Genomic DNA, 22195 nt, shown 5'->3' on the forward strand with positions numbered 1-22195 from the left:
GGCTGCCGCCAGAGGGCAACAGCGCCGCCGGCTCGTGAATACCGGGTGCTCGGGAGGGGCAGAGTACGCCCCCAGCTCTTCAGCACGTGCAAGGGCCTGGCGGCTCTCGCGCCCGGCCCAGAAGCCCCTCCCAGCCTGCCAGACCCTCGCCGGCCCGGCCCCCCGCAGCTGCTTGGCACCCCAATCCTCACGACAACGCCCCACTGCCCCTTCCGCTCCCCCTCAGAATCGTGGGATCCCCGGGGCGAGCACCGTGTGCTGGGCTCCCGCTGCGACTAGAAGCGGCCAGGGGAAGGGCGAGCTGGGCGCCCAGCGGCCTGAGGGTGCGGCTACCCCCTCCTCACTGCGCCCAGTGACTGCGGGTGGGCACAGACCGACCGGTTTCCCTAGGCAGGGCGGGGTGGGGGTCCAAACCCTGCTCCCCCAGGCAGGGGCAGTGTGGGCAAGGGCCCCTCCTGACTTCCTGTTTACAGCGGCTCCAGCCTGGGGCTGCTCACCCCAAGCCTCCACGGTCGCCATGGCAACCGGCCCGGTTTGCGCTACAGGTTGGCAGCGAGGCTGCGGCCAGAGGGAAGGGGGTAGGCGAGATACCCCGCGGCGGGCCACGGCCAGACTCACCTAGGCACGCACCGAGGAGCATTTTCCTGAACCCCCGCTCTGCTGAGGTCCCCCTCCTCAGAGACCCCTCCCCCTGCTGTCTCTCCGCCCCTCCGCCCCCCTCCTCCCCGCAGGGCGGGTGCATCTCTTCCTGCACAAACACCTGGGTGGACGCGGCGTTGTGAGAGCACAGGTGCGCCCGACTGGGACAGCGCGCCTAGGGCAGCGCCAGGCACAGTGGTCAGCCGCATCCTAGACACCTCTGCTGGGCAGGGGCTCCTGCCGCGGGCTCCCCTCCAGACAGCTGGACCTGGCCTGACCCCTTTCCCCTCTCTTCGGAGACCCTCTTGGCGATAGGGTCCTTTGGGGGAACCTCCAGAGTTTGGAGAGTCCAGCAGGATCTGGGCAGGTGCAGACCCTGAGGAGTGAGCACAGAGAGGGCCAGTACTGGCCGCTCTGACACCCGACTCCTAATTTGTAAGCAGCACGCGGGCGGGGGGGGGGGGGGGGCACGGCCCAGCGCACCTGCCTCGCAGACTTGGTGTTTTGGCCTCCAACGAGTCAGTGGCCATGTCCCCTGCCCCAGAAAAGGACGGGGTGTTTCAGGACTGCACCTAAAGTCCGACCACCCAGCCGAGGGGCGTTTCCCCTCCGCACCCAGGGAGGCCCCCGACTGCGGCTGGGGGTGGGGGGGCTGCGGGCGGGGCGGGCGCGGACAGGCCCCGCCCCCGGCCCGCCCCTCCCGAGCCTCAGACGTCTGCGCGCCCGGCTGGAGCGGCCGCGGACCTCAGCGCCCCTGAGCCCGCGCGCCCCGCGTACCCCGCGCACCCGACCCCCGGTGAGTGCCGCCGTCGGGGCTCACCGGGTTCTGTCCCAGCTCTGAAGGGGGCTCCCGCCACCTGGGCCCCTGCTTCCTAGAGGCGGGATCCCAGAAATGGCCCACGGGCTTCCCGGGTGACCGACCCTGTCCTCGGACCCCGACGGTGGCCTGGCCGTCTCTGGGGACAGTCCCCAGCGCCGGGGCCGGGGGAGGCAGGGAAAGGACTCCCGGAGGCCGTGTCCAGGCAGCGCGCAGCGGCCCGCCACTGCCCGTGGGGATCCCACCAAGGAGCAGGGGGGCAAGTGCCAGGTGACCTCCCGCTCAATGGCGTGGGGGACAGCGTGGGGGCAACAGAATCCGGGACGCACGGTCGGGCCGTGGGGGCGCGGCTGGGTAAGGGGGGCCCGGCGGGACCGACAGCAGCTGACCTCTACGCCCCCTGGAGCAGGTGGGTCCGGCAGCCTGAGGACACCTGGACCAGCGCTGCTCTTTCCTCCGGAGCGGGACCTGAGGGTGCGCCCTGAAGGGGTGGGCGCGCTCAGAAAGGTTCTGCCGGCTCGCTGGGGGCCTGAGCGCTCACCAGCCGGTGGGCGCTCCACTGGGGTGGGCCCAGTACTGGGGGGCTCCTAGGCCCTGTGTGCGGGCGCGAGGCATCCCGAGGCCTCAGGAAATTGGCAGGATTTGAAGGAGGGCCGCCCCGTCCCTGCAGCTCCGGCCACTTGGCTCCTGCGTCACATTTGTCCCTGGGACCGCAAGCCCCCAGCCCCCGCCACTCGCAGATTCAGCTGGCGGTTGCCCTGGCAACAGCTCAAGCAGCGCCTGCTCCCCTGGCTGTGGGGGGCTTCGGAGAGGCTGGAGGGAGAAAGGGCCGGTGATGCCCTCTCCCAGGGTCCTGGATCTCAGTGTGGACTCATGCTCTCAGGTGGGGTGGGACAGGTGCTGGGAGAAGGGCGCCCGGGTGGGGGCAGGCCCACCTCCGTGGAGCCCCTCCGAGATGCCAGCTAGGGGCACGCAGTCCCACGCCCCATCCGATCTCTGCAGGCCGTGGCGACTGGCATGACTGCCATGGCAACAGCGGGCACTGCAGGAGCCGCGGTCTGAGGGGCCGGCGATGCTGGGGGAGACGCAGCCCCTGCCCCCACAGGGGTGCCGCTCAGGCGTTGCTGAGGGCTGCCGTCCGCAGGCCACACCATGTCCGCCTTGCTGGAGGTGAAGAGCAGCGTGATGCGCCAAGTGCAGGGCCGCCCTGCCGCCCGCCGCCGGCCCGACCAGCCCGACGCCCAGGAGCCGGCCCCTGGGGCCCGGTGGGTGCTCCTGCCCTGCCCCCCCGCGCGCACCCGCCCCACCACCGGCCCCGCGGTTCACTGCTGGCTGGGCTGGGCACGAGCTCTGGGCAGCCGCTGACCCGAGTGGCCGCCGTAGGGGACCTGGGAGCAGCGCTGAAGCCTTGGACCTCTTCGCGCAGATGCGCCGGGTGCTGAGGAAGGGGGAAGGCCGGCGGGGACTGCCGCGCCCCGAGGTGAGGCTGGCGGCCCCTCCCACCCTCCCTCCAGCTCCTTCCCTCCCAGACACTTCCCATTCCCCCCCTCGCCCGGGGCAGCTGCAGGCCCCGCCCTCAGAGCCCCCCTCCCAGGTGGTCCTGCGCAGTGGCTCGCCCCCGCCAGCGGAACCGGTAGACCCCGCCCGCGGCCTGAGAGCGCTGTCCCAGGAGGAGGTAAGCAGGAGGGGGAGGACCCCCAGAGCTGGGACAGCCAGATGGAGTGGGAGATAGGGACCAAGACCCTGGGGCAGACTGGGCAGGCACAGGCGGGGGGGCGGGGGCTGGCGTCAGGGTGCGCCCCCACCCCGCAGGTGGAGATGCTGTACGAAGAAGCCTTGTACACAGTCCTTTACCGCGCTGGGACCATGGGGCCTGACCAAGTGGATAACCAGGAGGTCCTTTTGGAGTACCTGCGGCAGGTGAGCCCCGGCTCTGCGGGGCACTGGGGCCACTGGCCAGCCAGCCAGCTGGGGGTCACCTGGGCCCTTCCATCTGCCTGTCCTCCCAGGTGTTTGACACCAGCCCCGAGGAACACTGCAAAGCCTTGGGGCACGTGCAGAAGGCCAAGGTGAGAGCGCAGGGTGCCTTGTGAGCGCAGCTATGCAGGGGGCGGGGCCTGGGATGGGCGGGGCGATTGGGGCGAGGTCTGTGGCGTGGGCGTGGCTGTTTGGGGCGGGGCTCGGGTGGGGCCCTGGGGAGGGGCGGGGCACCGGGCAGGGGACAGGCAGATCTATCTCTGAGCCCTTTGGGCGTTTGTCCTGTCTGCAGCCCCCCACCTATGCCCTGAAAGTGTCTGTCGTGCAAGCCAAGAACCTGCTGGCTAAGGACCCCAATGGTGAGGGGATCACCCAACTCTTGGGGGATGGCGGGCATGTCTGTGGGGCAGAGCTGGGGAACTGAGGCTCCCATCTGCCCAGGCTTCAGTGACCCCTACTGCATGCTGGGCATTGTGCCGGCCTCGGGGGCTCCCCGGGAGCCGGGTCCTCACAGAGAGCAGCGCTTCAGCTTCCACAAGGGAAGCAAGAGGGGCAGCCCCCCGCCCACCAAGTGGGTGCAGGTCACCGAGGTCAAGAGCAGCACACTGAACCCAGTCTGGAAGGAGCACTTCCTCTTGTAAGGCCCGGGCCCCCCGATGCTGGGTGGGGGTGTACACCTCAGAGAGGGGCCTCAGGCCTCATGGGTCCTCTCTGCTCCCTCCTAGTGAGATCGAGGATGTTGGCGGGGACCAACTGCACCTGGACATCTGGTACAGCCCGTCGGGCGGGGGTGGGAGGCCTGTGGGCAGGGCAGCAGGCGGGGGTGGTGGGGCCTGGCTCCCGCAAGCCTCTTCTCCCTGCCATATCCAGGGACCATGATGACGATGTGTCCCTGGCGGAGGCCTGCAGGAAGCTGAATGAAGTCATCGGCTTCAAGGGTATGAGCAGGTACGCAGGTGGAGTGAGGCCAGACCAGGGATGGGGGCCCTGGGACGCACAGACAGGAGGTCGGTCCCGCTGTGCCCAGGTATTTCAAGCAGATTGTCAAGTCGGCTCGAGCAAACGGGACAGCAGGGCCCACCGAGGACCACACGGATGACTTCCTGGGGTGCCTTAACATCCCCATCCGGGTGAGTAGGACCAGGAAAGCCCGGGGCCTGTCCTGTGGGCCACGCAGGGTGTCCCCTGTGCAGGAGGGAGAGGGGAGAGGCTGGTCTGAACCTCGATCCCTTCCAGGAGGTGCCAGTGGCAGGCGAGGACCGCTGGTTCCGGCTGGAGCCGCGCTCCAGCGCCTCCCGTGTGCAGGGGGACTGCCAGCTGGTCCTGAAGCTGATCACCAGGCAGGTGCGCTCGCCCCCCTCACCCCACCCACCTGCTTGCACTGGCCCTGGCGCCCGCCCACCCCCAGCCCTGCTGCTTCAGCCATGACCCAGCGGGGTGGCTGACTGTCCTGCCCTGCAGAGGGACACCGCCATGAGCCAGCGTGGGCGCTCAGGCTTCCTGTCATACCAGCTGCTGCTTGGATGGCTGCTGCAGTTTGAGCTCAGAGCAGAGCAGGTAGGGGTGCCCTGAGCAGATCGCACCTTGGCGGGGGGCGGGGGGGGGGCCTGGGAAGGTCCACAGGGTGGGTGGAGGCGAGTCCGAGGAGCTGGGCATCCTCAGCCTCTGCCCACATTGCTTCTTACCCTAGGCCAGCCCCGGCAGCTGGCAGGGAACGCTAAGTGGAGCAGCGGCCACTGTCCTCTGCCTGCACGGGGCCCAGAACGATCTGTCTCCACTGCAGCTGGCTGTATTGTGAGTGGACAGGGCACTATGGGGACAGGGATAGCACTGTGGGGACACGCTGGCGTGGATGGGCAAGCCACTGGTCTCCATGCCTCGCCCCCTCCCCCCGCCACAGGCACTGGCAAGTTAGTAGCCGCCACCATCAGTCCTGCACCCTGGACTATGGCTACCTGCTGGGGCTGCTGGAGGACATGCAGACCCTATGGGAGGAGGTGGCCACATTGCCCCAGGACCAGGTGGGCACCCAAGGGGCAGACTAAGGGTTGAGTGCGGTTCGGATGCTGCAGGTGAGGTGCCTGAGCTGCACAGCTAGGGAGAACACGGGAGGGAAGGAGCAACAAAAGGATCCGTAAAAAGGTGCGGGCCCGGCTTGCTGGGGTGGTGCCCAGGCAGTGCCCCTGGGAAGGCTAGCCTGCCACCTTGGGGAGGAGAGTGACCAGCTAGCTCCAAGACCCTGCTGCCCCTCAGGTGGAGAGCCTGGCCGACAGCTTCTCGGCCTTTTCCGAGTTCGGGCTGCAGCTGCTGCGCGGGCTTCGAGTCTACTTTCCCGCGGCCAACAGCAGGGCAGTGGACCGCCTGGAGCTGCTGCTGAGGTGGGCGGGGCGGGGGGGGAGGGAGGACGTCCGGGGCGGGGCTGGGGGGCGGCCGCGCAGGTGAGCCGCGGCTCTCGCACAGGTGTCTCGGCAAGTTGCAGCTCTTCCGGCTTCCTCTGGAGAACTGCCCTTTCGCGAAGGAGCTGAGCGTGGACATCGCTGCCGCTCTCAAGGTGCGTCTGGGAGCCTGCTTCTGGCTCCCAGCCCCTCCAGACCCTTTGCTCTGGCCCCACGGGACCCCGCCCTCTCGTTGGCCCCGCCCCTCCCGCAAGCCCCTCCCCCACAGGCCCCGCCTCTCCACCCTCACCGTGGAACCCCGGCCCGGCAGGCCCCGCCTCTCCCCCGCGGGACCCCGCCCCTCCCGTCGGCCCCGCCCACCCTGGATCCTCTCCTCGCGTCCCTCCCGATTGCTTTCTGGATCTTTTCTCTTGCCCACCACGCTTCCTTTGCAGAGGGGCAATCGCGAGTGGTACGACAGACTCCTGGACGCCAAGAGTCCTCGCGAGCAGGTGGGGCACAGGGAGGGCACGAACCCAGCATGTGTGTGGGGCGACTGCTGGCCAGTGGTGTGACCCCATCTTCTTCGCAGCCAGGGCAACAGCGCCTTGCCGGGCTGGTGGAGCTGGCTGATTGCATCTATGAAGATCTGCAGTCCTGTTACAGCGCCTACGCCAGCATCTTCCACAGGTGGGAGTCTGGAGGGTCTGTGGCCCCTGCCCGCACCGAGCACGGGTCTGAGCCTTGTGTTTTTCAGCATCGTCAGGACAGATTTCTTCAGCATGACCTTCCAGCAGCTGGAGCAGTTGGTAAGGGTGGATATGGGTACAACCCATGGGGGAGAAGACTGGGACCCCTACGACCTGCAGAGGTGTGACCCTACCCTCCTGGACAGGTGGCGGAGGAGGCACGAGTGCTGACCGAGGAGCTGAGCCCCGGGATGACCCTGGAGGTGGCCTCAGGGCTCTTTGAGCTCTACCTGACCCTGGCCGACCTCCAGCACTTCTGGGACTGCATCCCGGACCGGTGCGTGCCCACCCCCACTCGCTCTCCAGTGTGGGTCAGAGGAAAGCTGCCTACTGGGTGCAAAGACACCAGTGCAGGCCAGGCTGAGCTCTGGCTGGCTTCCTGCTTGCAGGGATGCCCGTGCCCTGGCTCTCAAGGGCATCCACACCCAGTTTCTGCCCGCTACGAAGCTTTGGCTGCAGGCACTGAGGGACCAGGTCAAATGCAGGCTTCAGAGCGCCGTGGAGGGGGACACGGTGAGGGGGCACTGGGACTGGAGGGTGTTGGGCTCCTTGGGGGGACCCGCCCCAACCTCTTGCTCTCCCAGCTGGAGCCCACGGATGCCTTGTCCAAGCACAGCAGCTCTGCCACCACGGTCAGCCTATGCTTCAGCCACACCCAGGAGCTGTGGGTGCGCCTCGCATGGCCAGATCCAGCCCAGGCTCAAGAGCTGGGCACCCAGCTCAGCCAGGTGCATGGATCTCCAGCGGGGTGTGGTGGGAGGGAGTGCCTTGGAGCAAGCCCCTGAGTATTTCTGCCTGCAGGATCTGTGTGAGGCCACACTCTTCTACACAGAGCAGCTGCGTAGGAAGGCGGATGCGGAGCTGGGGACCGCTGGCGGGGCCCTGAGTGAGCAGGTGAGCTGTGCTGGGCCTGGGGCCTGGCCAGGGCCTGGCCGGGACTGACCCTGTGCTCTCACACTTCGGCAGCTCTGTGTGGTCCTCAACAACGTGGAGCACGTGCGCAAGACAGCGGGACAGGTGCTTCGAGGCCTGGCCTGGCCAGCTGGGCCCAGACCACTGCAGGGTGCTCTCCCGCGGCCCCTGCTGAGCTGTTCGCAGGCCCTGGATGAGGACCTGCAGCGGGAGGCGCACACGGTTACAGCACACTTGACCTCGAAGGTGGGCGGTGAGGGCAGGCAGGGCCAGCTGCCGTGACAGCCCCACAGCAGCCCAGAGGCGCCGCTGAGCCCTGTGCCCTGCACCCCCACAGATGGTGGGGGACATCAGGAAGTTTGTGCGGCACGTCGGCCTCTCCCCTGACTCGATTCAGAATGAAGAGGTGGGTGCAGATCCGCGGGGCCCTGGGTGGCAGGGAGGGGGTGTGAGCACGCATGTCAGTGTGCTCTCCCCTGAGGTGCACATGCTTGGGTGCTTGCATGCATGGGGGCATGTCTGTGTCCTGGCTTCACCTGTAGGCCGTGGCCCCACTCCTCAAGTACCTGGATGAGAAGCTGGTGCTGCTGAACGCCTCCCTGGTGAAGGAGAACCTGGGCAGGTAGGACGGGCAGGGGGTGGGCAGGCCCAGAGGCTAGTCCCGAGATGAGGGATGAGGCATGTGTCCCCCCAGGGTGCTGGAGGCCCTCTGGGAGCTTCTGCTCCAGGCCATCCTTCAGGCGCTGGCAGCCAACCGGGATGTCTCTGCGGATTTCTATGAGCGCTTCCACTTCACCCTGGAGGTAGGCAGGGCTGCGGCCCTTCTGGCGCCTGTAGCTTCCTGCCCGAGAGGGACCCACAGCGCCCTGATGCCCACTGCCCTTTCTTGCCTGGCTCCAGGCCCTTGTCAGCTTTTTCCACGCAGAGGGCCAGGGTCTGCCCCTGGAGAGCCTGAGGGACGGGAGCTACAAGGTGAGGCCCGGCTGCAGGGCATAAGGCACAGGGACGTGAGGCGCGGGGTGGAGGGGTTGCACTGGAGCCACATGCCCGTGCCCGCAGACCCTGGAGGAGGAGCTGCGTCTGCATCAGTGCTCCACACGCGAGTGCATTGAACAGTACTACCTGGACAAGCTCAAGCAGGTGGGTGGGAGCCTAAACCCCACCCTCGCACGCGGCCCTGCCCTCCCTCCTCCCCCCCCCAGGCCCCTGACTCCCCTCCCCTGCAGGCCCCACAGAGCCGCTTCGGGCGTCTGAGTGTCCGCTGCCACTATGAGGTGGCTGAGCAGCGGCTGGTGGTGGGGGTGCTGCACGCAGCTGACCTGCTGCCCCTGGACGCTAATGGTGAGCAGGGCAGGGCGGGGCGGGGCGCGGCGGGGCGCACAGTGGGCAGGGCAACTCACAGGGAACTTTCAGGTCTGAGCGACCCCTTCGTGATTGTGGAGCTGGGCCCCCCACACCTCTTCCCGCTGGTGCGCAGCCAGAGGACGCAAGTGAAGAGCCGCACGCTGCATCCCGTATTCGACGAGCTCTTCCACTTGTGAGTGGCCCCCACTGTGAGTGACCCCTGCTGTGTGAGACCCACCCCCCCATGCACCCCATGAGTGTCCAGGGACGCTGCCCCCCCACCCCCGCAAGCGCCCCCTGCTCCCGAGGGGGAGCAGCCCTCGGTGACGTGCCTGTGTTGCAGCTCGGTGCCCGCAGAAGCCTGCCGCCGCCGTGCTGCCTGCGTGCTCTTCACTGTCATGGACCATGACTGGCTCTCAGCCAATGACTTCGCCGGGGAGGCGGCCCTGGGCCTGGGTGGCATCAGCGGGGTGGCGAGGCCCCACACTGGGGGCAGCCCAAGGACAGGGCAGCCTGTCACGCTGCACCTGCGCCGGCCTCGGGCCCAGGGTGAGTGATAGCGAGCAGTCAGGGCCTCAGGACCTGGGGGTCAGGGCACAGGGCAACAGGCCTGACACAGCTACTGCCCCCCACCCCTCAGTGAGATCTGCGCTGCGTATGCTCGAGGGCCGCCCCAGCAAGGAGGCGCAGGACTTCGTCCGGAGGCTGAGGGAGCTGGAGAAGTGCATGGAGGCCGACCCCTGAGCCCGCATTGTCGGGGCGCTGTGTGTGCTGTGTCACGTGTTGGTGTGTGTGCACGTCACCCCCTGGCCCAACCAGCCCTCCCCCGAATTGGACAGCAGCCCCAGCTAGCAGCTACCCTGGACAGTGTGGGACGGCCCGGCCCAGGTGAGGTGGGGTCACCCCAGAGCAGGGCACTGGGGAAGCGGGTGTCAGACCCTGCCAGAGACACTGTGGTTGCCCAGGCCAAAGTCCAGGGAGGTGAAGTGCCAGTGCATGGGTTCCTATGCCTGCCCCGGTCTCCCGTGCCCGCCCCGGTCTCCCAGGCCAGACGAAGAGAGACACTCAGAGTTAGCTGAACTGCAGCTCCATTGGGAGGGCTGTGGGCCGCGGCCCAGGTGCCAGGAAGAGTCCAGCATGGGCGCTGCTCAGCCACCAGGCGTGTTCGTCCCACTGCCGCCATCCCGCCCCCAAATACAGCTGTGTGCAAACTCAGTCTGTCTGCCGTGTGTCTGTCCTTGGCTTCCTGTGGGGGGGCCCGGCCCCCTGCTCCGTGGCCACCTCTGCTTCTGGCCCACTGTTGCCTGCCCGCTCCTCAGCTGCATCCTCATCGTCACTGTCGCTGCTGTCTGAGGGCAACCTGAAAGGGATGGTTGAGGGGCTGTCAGTCCTGCCCCAGGTCCATGTTGGGAACAGACCCCTGTAGCAGGCCGGTGGGCCCCAGCCCCTCTCCTTGGGGAACACAGGGGAGCCCATGACGTACCGGCCGCCAGCCACAGGTCTGTTGGGGTTTGCACATTCTCGGCCGGAGTCCACGTCAAAAGGGTCTGCAGAGGGAAAGTAGGTCGTGAGCCCCTTTGGCAGACAGTCATCCCAGCCCCTGGGGGCAAGGCCTCACCAATGTCCTCGTCCAGGCGCTCTGCGGCCTGGGCCAGGAAGCGCTGCTCTGCCTGTTGTACGTCCTCGGGACCGCTGCACGCTGCGTACTGCTCCAGGAGCTCATGGTTCAGTGTCAGGAAGCCAGGACCCCACTTGAACTTGCCCAGCAAAGCTGCAGCCGCATCCGAGAAGCCTGGGGGCATGAAGCTGGGGTGTTGTGCCGGTTGGACAGCCATGCCCCCCACTGCTCGGCCCCCTTCCCCTTGGTAGGCCAAGTGTGCAGGGCTTCGAGGAGCACACCAGCTGGCTGGCACTAAGCCTCCTGCCCCTGCACCCCTGGGGTGGCCTCAGGTGGCTGTTGGGGTAGAAACCCTGCTGGCCCCCACCATGTCCCCAGAACCTGCCGCGCTCACCCAAGATGGAGAAGGTGGCAGCAAACGCCTCCACACAGGACAGCTTGTGGGGTCGGCCATAGTTCACTGGGTTGGCGGCCACCAGGTGCGGCAGCAGGCGCAGATGGCCACCCCGCATCTTTCTGAAGGGCGTTTCTTCCAGTCTGGCCCAGGAGCAGTCGATGACAGCCAGCCCAGACTCTGCCAATAGCAGTCTGATGAGGGCAGGGTAAGGGTGAGGTGGGAACTGGCCCCTGATGAAGGGCTCTGGGTGGGGCGAGCCAGATGACATCCCCACAAGAGGCTTGGTAAGTGGGGTCCCAGCAGGGTAACCCAACGCACCCACAGTGTTCAGACCGCTCCCGCCTACCTGTCTGCTGGGGACACGTACTGGGAGCCCACGGGGCTGAGCACGAGGCCCCCGAACCTGTGGCCCAGCCGCAGGCAGCGCACCAGGCCCAGGCGGGCCAGCTTGCGGCCAGTGCAGCGCCGGGGGTCGCAGTGGCCCAGCTCCCACATGGCCAGCGGGCAGGGCAGCCTCAACGGCTCCGGGTTGTCCTCGTGCTCGGCCGCCTCCGGCCCCACAGACGCTGCAAGGGCAGAGACGGGACCGGACTCGGCGCGGGGCCGAGGGCCGACCCCCGACCCCCGGCCCCCGGCCCCCGACCTCGCGCCCGGCCGCGGCCGGTCCAGCCGCACTCACCGCGCAGCGCCGCGCCCAGCTCGTCGGAGAACGCTTCCAGGGGTCGGGCCAGGGGGCGCCGAGCACGGCCGCCATCCGCCCCAGCGCCACGCGCAGCCCGCCTGCGGCCCATGGCTCGGCCGAGCTCGGGGCCGCCACTTCCGGTCCTCGCTCACGTGACCGGCGCCCACGTGACCCGCGCGGAGCCATGGCGGCGTGGCTGTGCCGCCTGCTGCTGCTGGGCGGGCTGGCGGCGCGCGGTGAGTGCCGGCCCGGGGGAGGGGGGCCTGCCCCTGACACCGCACACGCACCCCCAGCGCCCGGACCCGACCCTTCCTCCTCCCCACCCCGTTTACACGCACCCGGGTCTCACCCCCCCCCCCCGCACACGTGCCCCGGCCCTCAGTCCCGCACACGCGCCCCCAGCGCTCCGGCCCGACCCCCACTGCACACGCGCCCTGGCCTCACCCCCGCACACACGCCCCCAATGCCCGGGCCCGATTCCCCTTGCACAGGGGCCCAGGCCCTCTGCCTTGCGCTCGCACCCCCAGTGCCCGGGCTTCAGCCCCAGCACTCTCGCTCCTGACCCTGACCTGATTCCGCACACGCCCCCCACACACGCCCCCGCCACTCCCCACCCCGACCTGCCCCTCGTAGGAGCACCCCCTTCAGGGACCCGAACAACTCTTCCACGCCCCAGCCCCGGACCACGCCCCCCTCCATGCCCTGGACCTATCCCTACAGCCCCTCACCACTCATCCCCTTTCTGCAGCTCCGTCGCCCGCAGGTGCCGCCAAGATGAAGGTGGTGGAAGAGCCCAACACTTTGGGGTGAGCAGCCCCGCCGGCCCACCGCGGCAGTGAGTGGTCCTGTTAGGCGCTCGCTTGACCCACCCCTTTCCACAGGCTCAACAACCCGTTCCTTCCCCAGACCAGTCGCCTGCGACCCAAACGGGACCCGTCCCCGGTGTCTGGTGAGTGTGGGGAGGAACCAGAACCAGGTTGGGAGGGCCCGCAGGCTCCCGTGTTCACGTTTAACAGGGAAACCTCTTGGTTTTTGTCATTTTGGAGCTAGACCCTGCAGTACTCAGGGGCAAGCCCTGGCTCTGCTTTCAGGGATCACTTCTGTTGTGCGCAGACCATGTTTAGTACCTGGGCCCTAAGAGCGAAACCTTTCAACACTGAATTTCTTAACATGCCAAGCCAAAGTTATCCTGGCCTTGGCCTTTATTTCCTTATCCAGAATGGACATCTGTTAGGACCTGTGGTATGGGCACCTGATGGTTCAGGTGTGAGCATGGCCACAAGCACAGCCAACCCCTGGGTCTGCCCGTTTGCTGTCCTGGGCCCAACTGTCGCCGCTGCATTCCCAGACTGAAGTGAGGAGTCTTGCTGCCAAGTGGGCACTGACCAGAAGCACCAGCTGCTGTGCATTGTGGGGTGCGCCCTTGCCTTGTCCTCTCCCTCCTGCTTGGTCCTGTGGGAGTTATGTCCCAGGTTCGGATGCCTCAGGTGCCCTCAATGCCCCCTGGGACCAACAGCCGGGTTCTCAGCCTCAGGGACCCTCCTGTCCCTCTTCAGCCTCCGAATCTGGGTCCTGGACTTTGTGGTGACCCTATGTTTACAAGCTGTGTGAGCCCGTCTGGACCCTCCGCTCAGAAGGGCCGAGCATCGGTCCACTCCTGGGAGTCGGGTAGGGGAGTTGCAGGGGTACAAGGACAAGCCACCAGAACCCCACCCTCCAGTTGTGGCTGCGCCTATGGCAGTCACCAGCACGAAACCTACCCATTTCTGTGGGTGCTGGCTTCGTCCCCCGAAGAATCTGGGCCCTTGGGTGCCTGAGGCTGGGACCCTTTCTTCCCCAGGGCCTGCTCACCTCTTCAAGCTCTCAGGCCAGTGCTTCAGCCTGGTGGAGTCGACGTGAGTGCGGGGAAGGGGCGGTGCGGGCGCGGTGGGGAGCTGCTCCTAACAGGCCATGCCCCCAGGTACAAGTACGAGTTCTGCCCGTTCCACAACGTGACCCAGCACGAGCAGACCTTCCGCTGGAACGCCTACAGTGGGATCCTGGGGTGAGTGGGGACGGGGCAGGGGGGTGTGGCGTGGCCCTGGTTTGTACCACCCATACACATTTCCCTGCCCCCCAAGTATCTGGCAGGAGTGGGAGATCAGCAACAACACATTCAGCGGCATGTGGATGCGGGACGGGGACGCCTGCCACACCCGGAGCCGGCAGAGCAAGGTGGGGGTGGGGCGGAGCCTGGGCGGGGCGGGGGCGGGGCCTGGGCCTAGGCCGGCCCGGCGCGGACCGGAGGAAGTGTCGTCCCGCTCATTAGGCTACCCTGCAGGTGGAGCTCGCCTGTGGGAAGCGCAGCCGCCTGGCTCACGTGTCGGAGCCTAGCACCTGTGTATACGCGCTGACCTTTGAGACGCCGCTGGTCTGCCACCCCCATTCCCTGTTAGGTAGGAGGGTCCGGTGTGGGGGGCGGGGTGAGGGACTGAACCAAGTGACTGAGTGGCCTCTTGGGCCCCAGTGTACCCTGTGCTGCCCCCGGCCCTGCAGCTGAGATGGGACCAAGCAGAGCAAGATCTGGCCGACGAGTTGATTACGTCCCAGGTGAGGCGATGAGGAGTGGGGATCCCGATGGGGGAGCGGGGGTGCCGCCAGGAGCTGGGCCTCTCCTTCCTTTCTCACAGGGCCACCGGAAGCTGCTGAAGGTAATTTTTGAGGATGCAGGTTTCTTAAAGGCCCCAGAAGAAAGGAGGCCCATGGAGCAGGCAGAGGATGCTCGGGGGCTGGCGTTTGACACCTTAGAGAAGTGCAGCCAGGTACGGCGGCAGGGGCCCCCTCCCCCACAGCCATGCACCAGGCAGCCTGCTGTGTGACTGCTCTGTTCCAGGCATACAGACAGCTGTGGGAGGAGAAGCAGAGGCTGGAGGGGCTGCTGGTGCAGCATGCCATCCCCTACCTGAGAATGGCAGGTAGGTTCCCTGGGGAGCCAAGTTCCCCCATGGGGCTCCCAGAGCACCAGGTCCCAACCAGCCGCCACCTGGTTTGTGCACAGGAACCTCCAGCACCAGAACACCCACGCACAGGGCAGCAGAAGGCCACCAGCTGCGCGGGGACCCTGGGCTGCCTGGGACCAGCTTGTGACGGCTGGCTGGGCTACCTACTGGTAGCCAGAGACACAGAGGTGAAGATTCCAAGCTTTAATTCCCGTCCAGATAAAAATAATTCTGCATATCCTGTAAATGACTGCTTAAATGATACCACAGCGTAAAATACTTAAACGAATGTTATGGTGTCAGATAACAACCAGGAAGCCTGGTTCTACATCTGGAAAGTGATCTTCCCCCAGGGCAAGTTAGTGCTGCTCCTTTCCCATTCTTATTGCAATACAGACACACATACACCTCTGCATCCTCCTGAGCTGGCCAGTGTCCAGCAACAGGGAAGTCCACTCCACTGATAGCCTGCAGAAGCCGCCACCTGTCAGTCCCGCTTCTCTCTGCCACTGGCCTGCCTGGGACCCGGGCACGCCTCTGGCTTCCTGCTGAGCAGTGACACCATGTGCAGACGGACTGAGGAGCCACTCCTGGGGTTGCTTACGATCCGCAGACGACCAGACTGAATAGATATCAAATGTCCCTTGGCCCAGCCAGGTGGGCAGCAGCACATAAACATTCATAAAAATAAAGACTAAGCAGTGGTGAGAGCAGCACAAAACAGCTGTCGTTTCTAGAGTGGACTGTTGCCGCCATCACCAGAAACAAAATGGATTCAGCCCACCGACACCTCTGCAAGAGGACCAGCTGTGGGGCCTGCTGGGGCTGCCACCGGGGCCAAGCATGCCTGAATGCAGGAGCCCCTGAGTCCATGCTGGGACAGCGGGCCTGCCTACAAACAAGGACCTTGTGTGAAGTCTGAACCTTTCCAGTAGATTATCCTTTTGGTCGCTGATGAGAGTGTTGGCCATGTCCTTTACACATTAGAAAACTGCAAGCGGGGACACTGTCCCTGTCAGCACTAGGCCAGACTCACCTACAACACCCCTTTCACCCAGGGCTGGGCATGCTGACCTCTCCTGGAGGCTTCCTGGGGGAAGCGGCCCACAGCACCCCTGTGCTCTCAGGGTCCCTTGGCTGTGCCCGCGATTGCTGTGGCCTGTAAGCCGGAGCCTGGGTGTGCAGCTGTGCAGTGACGGCAGAGCCTGGTGGTGGCTCTGCTACGCCAGCACTTTCGGGAAGAAAGTCTGAGGGGGGCCCTCACTTAGGAAAGGGCATGGGCAGGGAGCCAGGCTGGGCTATGGAGAAGGCGTTACCTCACATGGGAAGAGGCTCCTTCCCGTGAATGCTGGACAGGGAGGGCCTGGGTGAAGCAGCCACAAACACTGGCACAGTTGTCAATTAGTAAACGCACAACCCCCAGGCGTCCTCACAACTGGGGAGAAGCTCACTGTGAGTCCGAACTCAGAGTACGAAACCTGGTGTTCACCAACAGAGCCAATGAGAAATGGACAGGTGGCTTTCCCGCTCACAGCACAGACAATGCTTTTGCAGACCACAGCGTAAGCAGTCAGGAACATGTCTTTATCCCGGTCGGTGCCGGGTACAGGTGCCATGACAGTCCCGTGAGACCGTGCCGAGAGGAGCGAGTAGGTGTCCGTGTGTCACCAGGGTAGGGGCTGGCTGGTACAGCAGGGGCACTCGGCTGTGCCGGCCACACGCGACTCTGTGCCCTGGGCACGCTCCCGGCACATGGCACACTGCTTGGCGTGGAGCTGGAAGATCACCTGTTGGGGCACACCAGGGGGGACTCCGGTCAGGCAATACAGGGCCCCTGAGAGGGGAGCAGCATCCTCACCCACCGGGTTCCCGAGGCCTGGCCCCTGGCTGAAGGAGTCTGGCGGAGAAGGGGAGACGGCACCTGCCAGCTCCCTGAGCACCAGCAGAGGGGCCCGGCGGGGCTGAGGGCAGCGTGTTTCAGTGGGCTACGTGGAACACTCGTGGACTCACCCCATCCACAGCCTCCAGATCCAGGCGCAGTTGGCTCTGCAGGGAGTGCAGCTGGGGCAGGGGGATGTCGCCCACATCCCCACCGCTGCACAGGCCAGGGAGCGAGGGCACTGTGCCACGGCCCTCCAGCTGCTCCTGCAGCCGCCGGAACTGGGCCTCCACCTCCTGCTTCTTCTGCAGGGCCAGCTGCCGGGCACTGTCGGCGGCCAGCGCACGCTCCTTGGCCTCCCGGGCAGCCCGCTGCCACGCGTCACAGGCCTGCAAGGCAGGGAGGGGCTGCAGAGGCTGCAGGGGGACCCCCCGCCCCCCGTGCTTACCTGCTCCACCTGCTGCCACGACTCCTCCCAGCGCCGGATCTTCCTCCGGGCCTCATCCAGCTGGCGCCGGACCCGAGCCAGCTCGGTGCTGCTGCTGGCAGAGCCCAGGGGGCCGGCGCTCAGGGAAGGGGCCAAGCTGGGCGTGAAGTTGTCGGACACCAAGTCCCAGAAGCTTCCGGGTCCGCCACTGAGCTCTGTGGGCAGACGATGGAAACGCAGCTGTGACCACACGGGTGCCTGCACAGACACCGGGGGCAGCTCTGCTCAAGAGGGCCCCAACAGAAAGAAGGATGGCCAGGAGGGACACGTGTCCAGAGGGAAGCCCTGGGGCCAGGGCTCGGGGCTCACCGAGAGAGCTGACAGCTGAAGCAGAGGTGCTCAGTGCTCTGGGCTCCATCTGGAGAGGCGGCGGCTGCTGTGGGGGTGTCATGGCCCAGCTGCCCACTGCCGACGGGGACCGGGGGGTGCACGGAGCAGGGAGGGGAGCCCCCCAGCAACCTCTGCCCTGCTAGGAGAGGGACATGGGTCATCAGGGAAAGTCACCCCGCGCCCCTCTGTGCAAGGTACTCGCTGCCATCCAGCTCCTTACCCAGGGTCGTGTTTGCTCACTGAGCCAGGACAAGCCAGGGCAGGCCCGGCCCACACAGTGGTGAGTCCAGCCCCGGCCAGGCAGTATCTGCTGCAAGAAGTGGAGCTCAGGACCACGGCATCTGGTTCCTGGGGTTGCTAACTCAGACTCGCCTCCCACAAGACAAAAGGTTTGAGCCCAAAGTCCCCCATAGCCAGCGATGGAGCCATCTTTGGGCACCTGCTTCTCCTTTAAGCTTTTTTACTTTTGGGGGGATGGTTGGGCCACACCTGGTGATGCTCAGGTGATGCTCCTAGCTCTGCATCCAGGAATCACTCCTGGAAGTGCTCAGGGGACCATATGGAGTCCTCGGGATTGAATCTAGGTCAGCCATGCAAGGCAAACATCCTACCCACTGTACTATCTTTCTCTCCTTCCTTCACTCCTTCACTCCCTCCCTCTCTCCTTCCTTCCTTCCTTTCTTCCCTCCCTACCTCCTTCCTTCCTTCCCTCAGAAAAGAAACCCCCAGCCAGGGGAGGAACTAAGTATAGAAATGTTCTAAGTTTAACTTTCAATCCCATTGGAATTGGACCGAGTAAACACACTTGGTCAGTAAAAATCTTTCAGACACTGACCTGAGGGAGCTGTCATAGTGCCCTGTCGTGCTGGGCACACTCAGGCACAGCACAGGGCTGCCAGCCCCAGGTCGCTGTCCGTGCTGACGCCAGCCCCTCTAGCTCTAGCTTGGGAGGTGCGGGCCCAGGTGTCAGCTCGGCTCCAGAGACCTAGTCACAGCCCGGTGTGCTGGACAGCAGGCCCCGGCAGCCCGCCCTTCACCCTCAGAGGCTCGGCCCGGCAGGTCCATTCTGGCCTCGCACCTGGAGCCCGTGGCAGGGCTGTGGCTCAGAGCCGGGAAACGCTAGGGAGGGACAAAGCACGCGGACAGGCTGAGGGGAGGGGGTGGGGGCACCGAGCAGAAGGCGGCCCTTCCTTCGACAGCGCCCTGCTCCGGCCCCGGCGCCACCCCGGCTGTGCCACCGCCAGCCAGGGAAGCACCCGGGCGGGTGGGGGTCCCGGCGGAGCCTGCGCGCCCACGGGGACCCTCGGGGCCTCGCCCACTGTCCTCGCGGGACGCCTCGGCGCCCCAAGGTCAAAGCCGGCCTCTGGGCTCGCGTCCGCGGGAGAGACCGGGGCCACGGCTCAACGCCCTGGTGACGCCTGGCCCGCCCGCCCCGGGCGCAGGTGGCCGCGGTGCGCCGTGACACAGCACATTCCGGCGGGCCCGCGGTGGGTCGGGGCAGCGCAGGCCAGGCCGACGGGGTCACTGCCCACACCCGCGCGGGCCCTCTACCGCGGCCAGCAGCCCCTGCCAGTCGAGCGCCCGCCCGCGCGGGCCGGGGCCGTGTCCAGGCACGAGCCGCTCCCGACGCGGACACGCACCTCTTGCCCGGGCGACTCTCCCGGCCCGGGGACATCGCAGGCGGCCGCGGCGCGCGGGACGGGCAGCGCGACGTCCGCTCCACGACTCCCGGACGGCACCGGCCGACGGTGCTGACTCACCCGCCCGCGCCGCCGCCGATTCAAACGCGGCCCGCGCCGGGCCCGCCCCCAGTGACGTCACCCGGAGACGCCGGGCCCGCCCCCGGCTACGTCAGTCCTGGAGACGCCGGCCCCGCCCCCGGGACGGAGCGCTGGGGACGCTGGCCCCGCCTCCGATGGCGCCAACTCTGGAACGCCGGCCCCGCCTCTGATGACACCAGCTCTGGTGACGTCATCCCTGGAAACGTCGGCCCCGCCCCCGGGACGGAGCCCTGGAGGCGCCGGGCCCGCCCCGGTGACGTCAGCCGTGGGCACATCGGCCCCGCCCCGCGGTACGGAGCCCTGGGAACGCCGGCCCCGCCCCGATGACGTCAGCCCAGGAAGCGCCGCCCCGCCCTATGATGTGTTCTAGATGCGGCTGGCTCCACCCGGCGCCGCCCCGGTTGGGACCGTCTCACTGGGGAGCAAATGCGGTACCCCAGCAAGTCAGCTACATCTAAGGCTGTCGCAGAGTGGCAGCAAGTAGTGCCCATAGCCCTGCGCAGGGCCTCTAGCGTCACGGAACCTAAATTCGACCCGGCTTCTACCTCCCTGGATTGAGACGGGGAGGGAGGAGTAAGGAATGAATCCGGGTGCCCCCAGAACCTCCCGTCTGCCCAAGGCAGCTGAACCTCAGGCCTGGGAGTCCCAAGCAGGTGGGAGAGGCCCTGCCCTGCCCTAACGCGGGACTCTAGGGGAACTGGGAGCCTAGGAGGGATGAGGGATACAGGAGGGGTCTGGAGAAGGCAGGTTATCCGTGGGCGATAAAGCCGCAGAGGCAGAAGCTGTGCCTGGGGGCGCAGGCCAGGTGGGATGGTCCAGCACGGGCTAAGGGAAAGAAGAGGCGAGGGGCAGGGCTGCAGCTGAGACGTGCAGGTCTGGTGCCACGGGTGGAAGGGCACGTACCCTCCTGCCTTGCTCCCGTTCCCTCCGGACGCACCGTTAGATGGACAGGCCGACCCCCGACCCCTGCAGGAGCAGAGGATGCCTGAGGGTCCCCGCAACAGTGCCTCCCGCTGACATGCAGAGCCTGGCACCGTTCATCTGGTGCCCCCTGCTCCATTTAGGCAGGAATCAAACATGGCCTTCCATGGGAGACACAGACACACACACACACACACACACACACACACGCAGGGTCTGGAGAAGCCATCCGCCCCAAGCCCAGGTAGGCTGACAGGATCTGCTCTGGCTGGAGACAGGGCAGGTCTGAGCCCCCAGGAGCCTGCCCCTGCCCAGGGTGTCCCCTCTGTACTCACTGTCATGCCTGAGGATGCTGCACAGAGCTATGGGCACTGGCCCACTAATGCGGGCCCAGCTGCCAGTGGGCTCCAGCAGGTGGATGCATGCCAGGAAGATGGGTGGACGGTGGGCAAGGAGCCACTGGATGCCAGCTGGTGCCATGCCGGGACCACAGTGATGAAAGGCTGGTGGCAGTGCAGTGTGGAGACAGGCAGGCAGCGAGCACTTTGGGACAGGAGCCCACACCTTGGCTATGGGCCTCAGGAGGGAAGTGGCTTCCCAGGACTCCAAGGAGCTGCTGGGGATGAAGCCCCAAGTGTTCTGGAGGAGGCTGGCAGGGCACCAGCTGTGTCTGTGTCTGCACGTGGCTTCCCAGGAATCAATCAGGAAGCCACATGACGACTCTGATGCCAGGACCCTGGCACCAGAGCTGGTCGAGTCACAAAATAAAACTGTGGTGTCCTTCAGAACAGGCTGGATGGCTGTGAACACCCCCTCAGTGGTCCCCTCTAGTCTAGGGTCTGGGAGCCATCACCAAGCTCAGGCAGGTGTTGAGTCACCCTCTACTGTCCTGTATCCCGCGCACCTGCACTTACACACCCCAGGCTGCCCCGTGCCCCCTGGGGACCCTACTCACGTCCAAGTGACCCGCTGCTGGTAGGTGAGGTTGTGGCCACTCCAAGGCTCTCTGCAGGGGAGGGGGATGGGCCTGTGTGCCCCAAGGGAACAAGGCTCAGGCAGATGTATGGGAGCTCCCATCCCTCTGGCACCAGGCCAGGGAAGAGCATCAGTGACCCTCACAGTACCTGGGAAAAGAACCCCTATGGGAGTCTCCACGTGCCCATGAAACTGGACCCCAAATCAGGGTGCATTAATGGGAGCCCCTGGAGCACAGGAAGTCAGTGTGTGTCTGGAGAGGCATGCTAGATCCCCAGAGGGGCCTGGCAGGGGCTCCTGCTTTCCAGGTGGGCCCAAGCACAGCCCCTGGTCCGGTGTATCACTGCACTTGGTGGACTTACAGATCTGGGGACAAAGATGAAGCAAAGCAGGGACTTGGCAGGTGGCCCAGAACAGAGGCCATCCTGGCTGGGGGGATCCTCCTGGGATGGGGAAGGGAGGAGAGGTCATGCCGGTAGCCATCCCCATGGCCAACAGCCACCTCCGGCCACGCTGCTGGGATTTGCAGGCACTCAGGAGGAAGGAAACACACCCTGTGGCAGGTGCCCCAGGGCCTGCTGAATGGTTGTGGGGGCACGTGGCACACGTGGTTGTGGGAGCTTGTAGGTGTCCATGAGCAGTATGTGGGTGCATGCTTGTCCCACCGCAGCCTCTGCTCACCCCCAAAGGCCCCACCACCTCCCCGAAAAGGGGCCTGGTGGGCACCCCACGAGTGGAGAGGCCGGGGTCCGCGATGGGCAGATGCCAGGGGTAGCGCTGGGGGCCACTTTCCAGGTGGACCCAGGCCGTGTGCCAGGCCTGTGTGCACTGTGTACATGTGCTTGTCTGTGTGGAAGCACTTGTGTGCATGTTTGACATGTGCATACATGTGTATGCCCAGTGTGTGTGTCCAGGTATGCACTGGGTGTGCCTTATATCTGGGTGTGCCTGTCCAGATGTATATTTGTGTGTCCAGGTATGCACCTGTCTGCGTGTGCATGTCTGGATGTGCGTTTGGGTCCGGATGTGAGTGTGTGGCCAGTGTGTATATGTGTGAGTCTGGCTGTATCTATGTTCAGGAGTGTGCCCGGTTGTGCATGTGTGTCCAGGTATGTGCAAGTCTGTATGTGTGTGCATGCATGCTCACCAGTACTGCAACCTGAGTCATTTTAAACCTGGTCACCGAAGGACAAGGCATATCCTGTCCTCGAGCTCAAGGATTCCTCATAGCAACCACGAAAATGCCCTGAAGGTCCACTGCAGCCTTGGTCACCCTGTACAACCTCAAGACCTTCATCTGTCGACACCAGGCAGGTGGATTAATGTCAGCCTTG

The 22195-nt window shown here is 65.9% G+C and overlaps 4 protein-coding genes across 7 annotated transcripts; 2 read left to right on the forward strand and 2 right to left on the reverse strand.

The window, feature by feature from the left end:
* The first annotated feature begins 1652 nt into the window (after positions 1–1652).
* On the forward strand, positions 1653–9660 carry BAIAP3 (BAI1 associated protein 3). The gene is made up of 34 exons (XM_056135221.1): positions 1653–1726; positions 2601–2721; positions 2840–2936; positions 3051–3131; positions 3269–3376; positions 3466–3525; positions 3726–3792; positions 3875–4070; positions 4159–4203; positions 4304–4381; positions 4461–4563; positions 4670–4777; positions 4895–4990; positions 5124–5227; positions 5334–5454; positions 5687–5811; positions 5894–5984; positions 6264–6320; positions 6401–6498; positions 6566–6617; positions 6704–6834; positions 6947–7070; positions 7142–7285; positions 7359–7451; positions 7524–7715; positions 7807–7875; positions 8012–8091; positions 8164–8272; positions 8370–8441; positions 8529–8609; positions 8696–8810; positions 8883–9006; positions 9157–9362; positions 9454–9660. Exons 2-34 carry the CDS (start codon positions 2609–2611, stop codon positions 9555–9557), a joined length of 3444 nt encoding a protein of 1147 aa, XP_055991196.1. The 5' UTR covers positions 1653–1726; positions 2601–2608; the 3' UTR covers positions 9558–9660.
* Positions 9661–10025: 365 nt separating this feature from the next.
* On the reverse strand, positions 10026–11619 carry TSR3 (TSR3 ribosome maturation factor). Its single transcript, XM_056135105.1, has 6 exons — positions 11508–11619; positions 11175–11394; positions 10826–11019; positions 10432–10605; positions 10297–10360; positions 10026–10173 (listed from the first exon to the last, which is right to left on the reverse strand). The coding sequence occupies exons 1-6, from the start codon at positions 11617–11619 to the stop codon at positions 10026–10028; spliced, it is 912 nt and encodes a 303-aa protein (XP_055991080.1).
* A 49-nt stretch (positions 11620–11668) lies between these two features.
* Positions 11669–15385, forward strand: GNPTG (N-acetylglucosamine-1-phosphate transferase subunit gamma). Its single transcript, XM_056135260.1, has 11 exons — positions 11669–11746; positions 12259–12316; positions 12392–12459; positions 13351–13405; positions 13471–13554; positions 13631–13724; positions 13831–13945; positions 14017–14099; positions 14180–14311; positions 14383–14464; positions 14548–15385. Exons 1-11 carry the CDS (start codon positions 11695–11697, stop codon positions 14634–14636), a joined length of 912 nt encoding a protein of 303 aa, XP_055991235.1. The 5' UTR covers positions 11669–11694; the 3' UTR covers positions 14637–15385.
* Positions 15386–16072: 687 nt separating this feature from the next.
* On the reverse strand, positions 16073–19003 carry UNKL (unk like zinc finger). Of its 4 annotated transcripts, none has more exons than XM_056135279.1 (5): positions 18945–18998; positions 17164–17320; positions 16816–17009; positions 16499–16756; positions 16073–16275 (listed from the first exon to the last, which is right to left on the reverse strand). In XM_056135279.1, the coding sequence occupies exons 2-5, from the start codon at positions 17243–17245 to the stop codon at positions 16153–16155; spliced, it is 657 nt and encodes a 218-aa protein (XP_055991254.1). In that variant the 5' UTR covers positions 17246–17320; positions 18945–18998; the 3' UTR covers positions 16073–16152. The 4 variants fall into 4 exon arrangements, with proteins under 4 accessions (XP_055991254.1, XP_055991253.1, XP_055991252.1 ...); XM_056135278.1 differs by having other exon boundaries at positions 17164–17323; positions 18945–18996; XM_056135277.1 differs by having other exon boundaries at positions 16075–16275; positions 17164–17323; positions 18825–19003.
* Between the last annotated feature and the right edge of the window lie 3192 nt (positions 19004–22195).

This window comes from Sorex fumeus, unplaced genomic scaffold (genome assembly GCF_029834395.1).
Source record: "Sorex fumeus unplaced genomic scaffold, SorFum_2.1 ptg000110l, whole genome shotgun sequence".
Lineage (NCBI taxonomy): Eukaryota > Metazoa > Chordata > Mammalia > Eulipotyphla > Soricidae > Sorex > Sorex fumeus.

What these genes read in the sequence shown, in the direction of transcription:
- UNKL (XM_056135279.1), bottom strand. Translation starts at nt 17,245, where the DNA reads ATGACACCCCCACAGCAGCCGCCGCCTCTCCAGATGGAGCCCAGAGCA. An exon ending in TTCAGCTGTCAGCTCTCTCG is followed by an intron (nt 17,010 to 17,163) that starts GTGAGCCCCGAG and finishes GTCTGCCCACAG; the next exon opens with AGCTCAGTGGCGGACCCGGA. An exon ending in CGTGGCAGCAGGTGGAGCAG is followed by an intron (nt 16,757 to 16,815) that starts GTAAGCACGGGG and finishes CCTGCCTTGCAG; the next exon opens with GCCTGTGACGCGTGGCAGCG.
- GNPTG (XM_056135260.1), top strand. Translation starts at nt 11,695, where the DNA reads ATGGCGGCGTGGCTGTGCCGCCTGCTGCTGCTGGGCGGGCTGGCGGCG. An exon ending in GGACCCGTCCCCGGTGTCTG is followed by an intron (nt 12,460 to 13,350) that starts GTGAGTGTGGGG and finishes TTTCTTCCCCAG; the next exon opens with GGCCTGCTCACCTCTTCAAG. An exon ending in CCCCTACCTGAGAATGGCAG is followed by an intron (nt 14,465 to 14,547) that starts GTAGGTTCCCTG and finishes GTTTGTGCACAG; the next exon opens with GAACCTCCAGCACCAGAACA.
- TSR3 (XM_056135105.1), bottom strand. Translation starts at nt 11,619, where the DNA reads ATGGGCCGCAGGCGGGCTGCGCGTGGCGCTGGGGCGGATGGCGGCCGT. An exon ending in GCTGGGCGCGGCGCTGCGCG is followed by an intron (nt 11,395 to 11,507) that starts GTGAGTGCGGCT and finishes CTGCCCTTGCAG; the next exon opens with CGTCTGTGGGGCCGGAGGCG. An exon ending in TGCCACCTTCTCCATCTTGG is followed by an intron (nt 10,606 to 10,825) that starts GTGAGCGCGGCA and finishes TCATGCCCCCAG; the next exon opens with GCTTCTCGGATGCGGCTGCA.
- BAIAP3 (XM_056135221.1), top strand. Translation starts at nt 2,609, where the DNA reads ATGTCCGCCTTGCTGGAGGTGAAGAGCAGCGTGATGCGCCAAGTGCAG. An exon ending in TGAAGCTGATCACCAGGCAG is followed by an intron (nt 4,778 to 4,894) that starts GTGCGCTCGCCC and finishes CCTGCCCTGCAG; the next exon opens with AGGGACACCGCCATGAGCCA. An exon ending in CCACTGCAGCTGGCTGTATT is followed by an intron (nt 5,228 to 5,333) that starts GTGAGTGGACAG and finishes CCCCCGCCACAG; the next exon opens with GCACTGGCAAGTTAGTAGCC.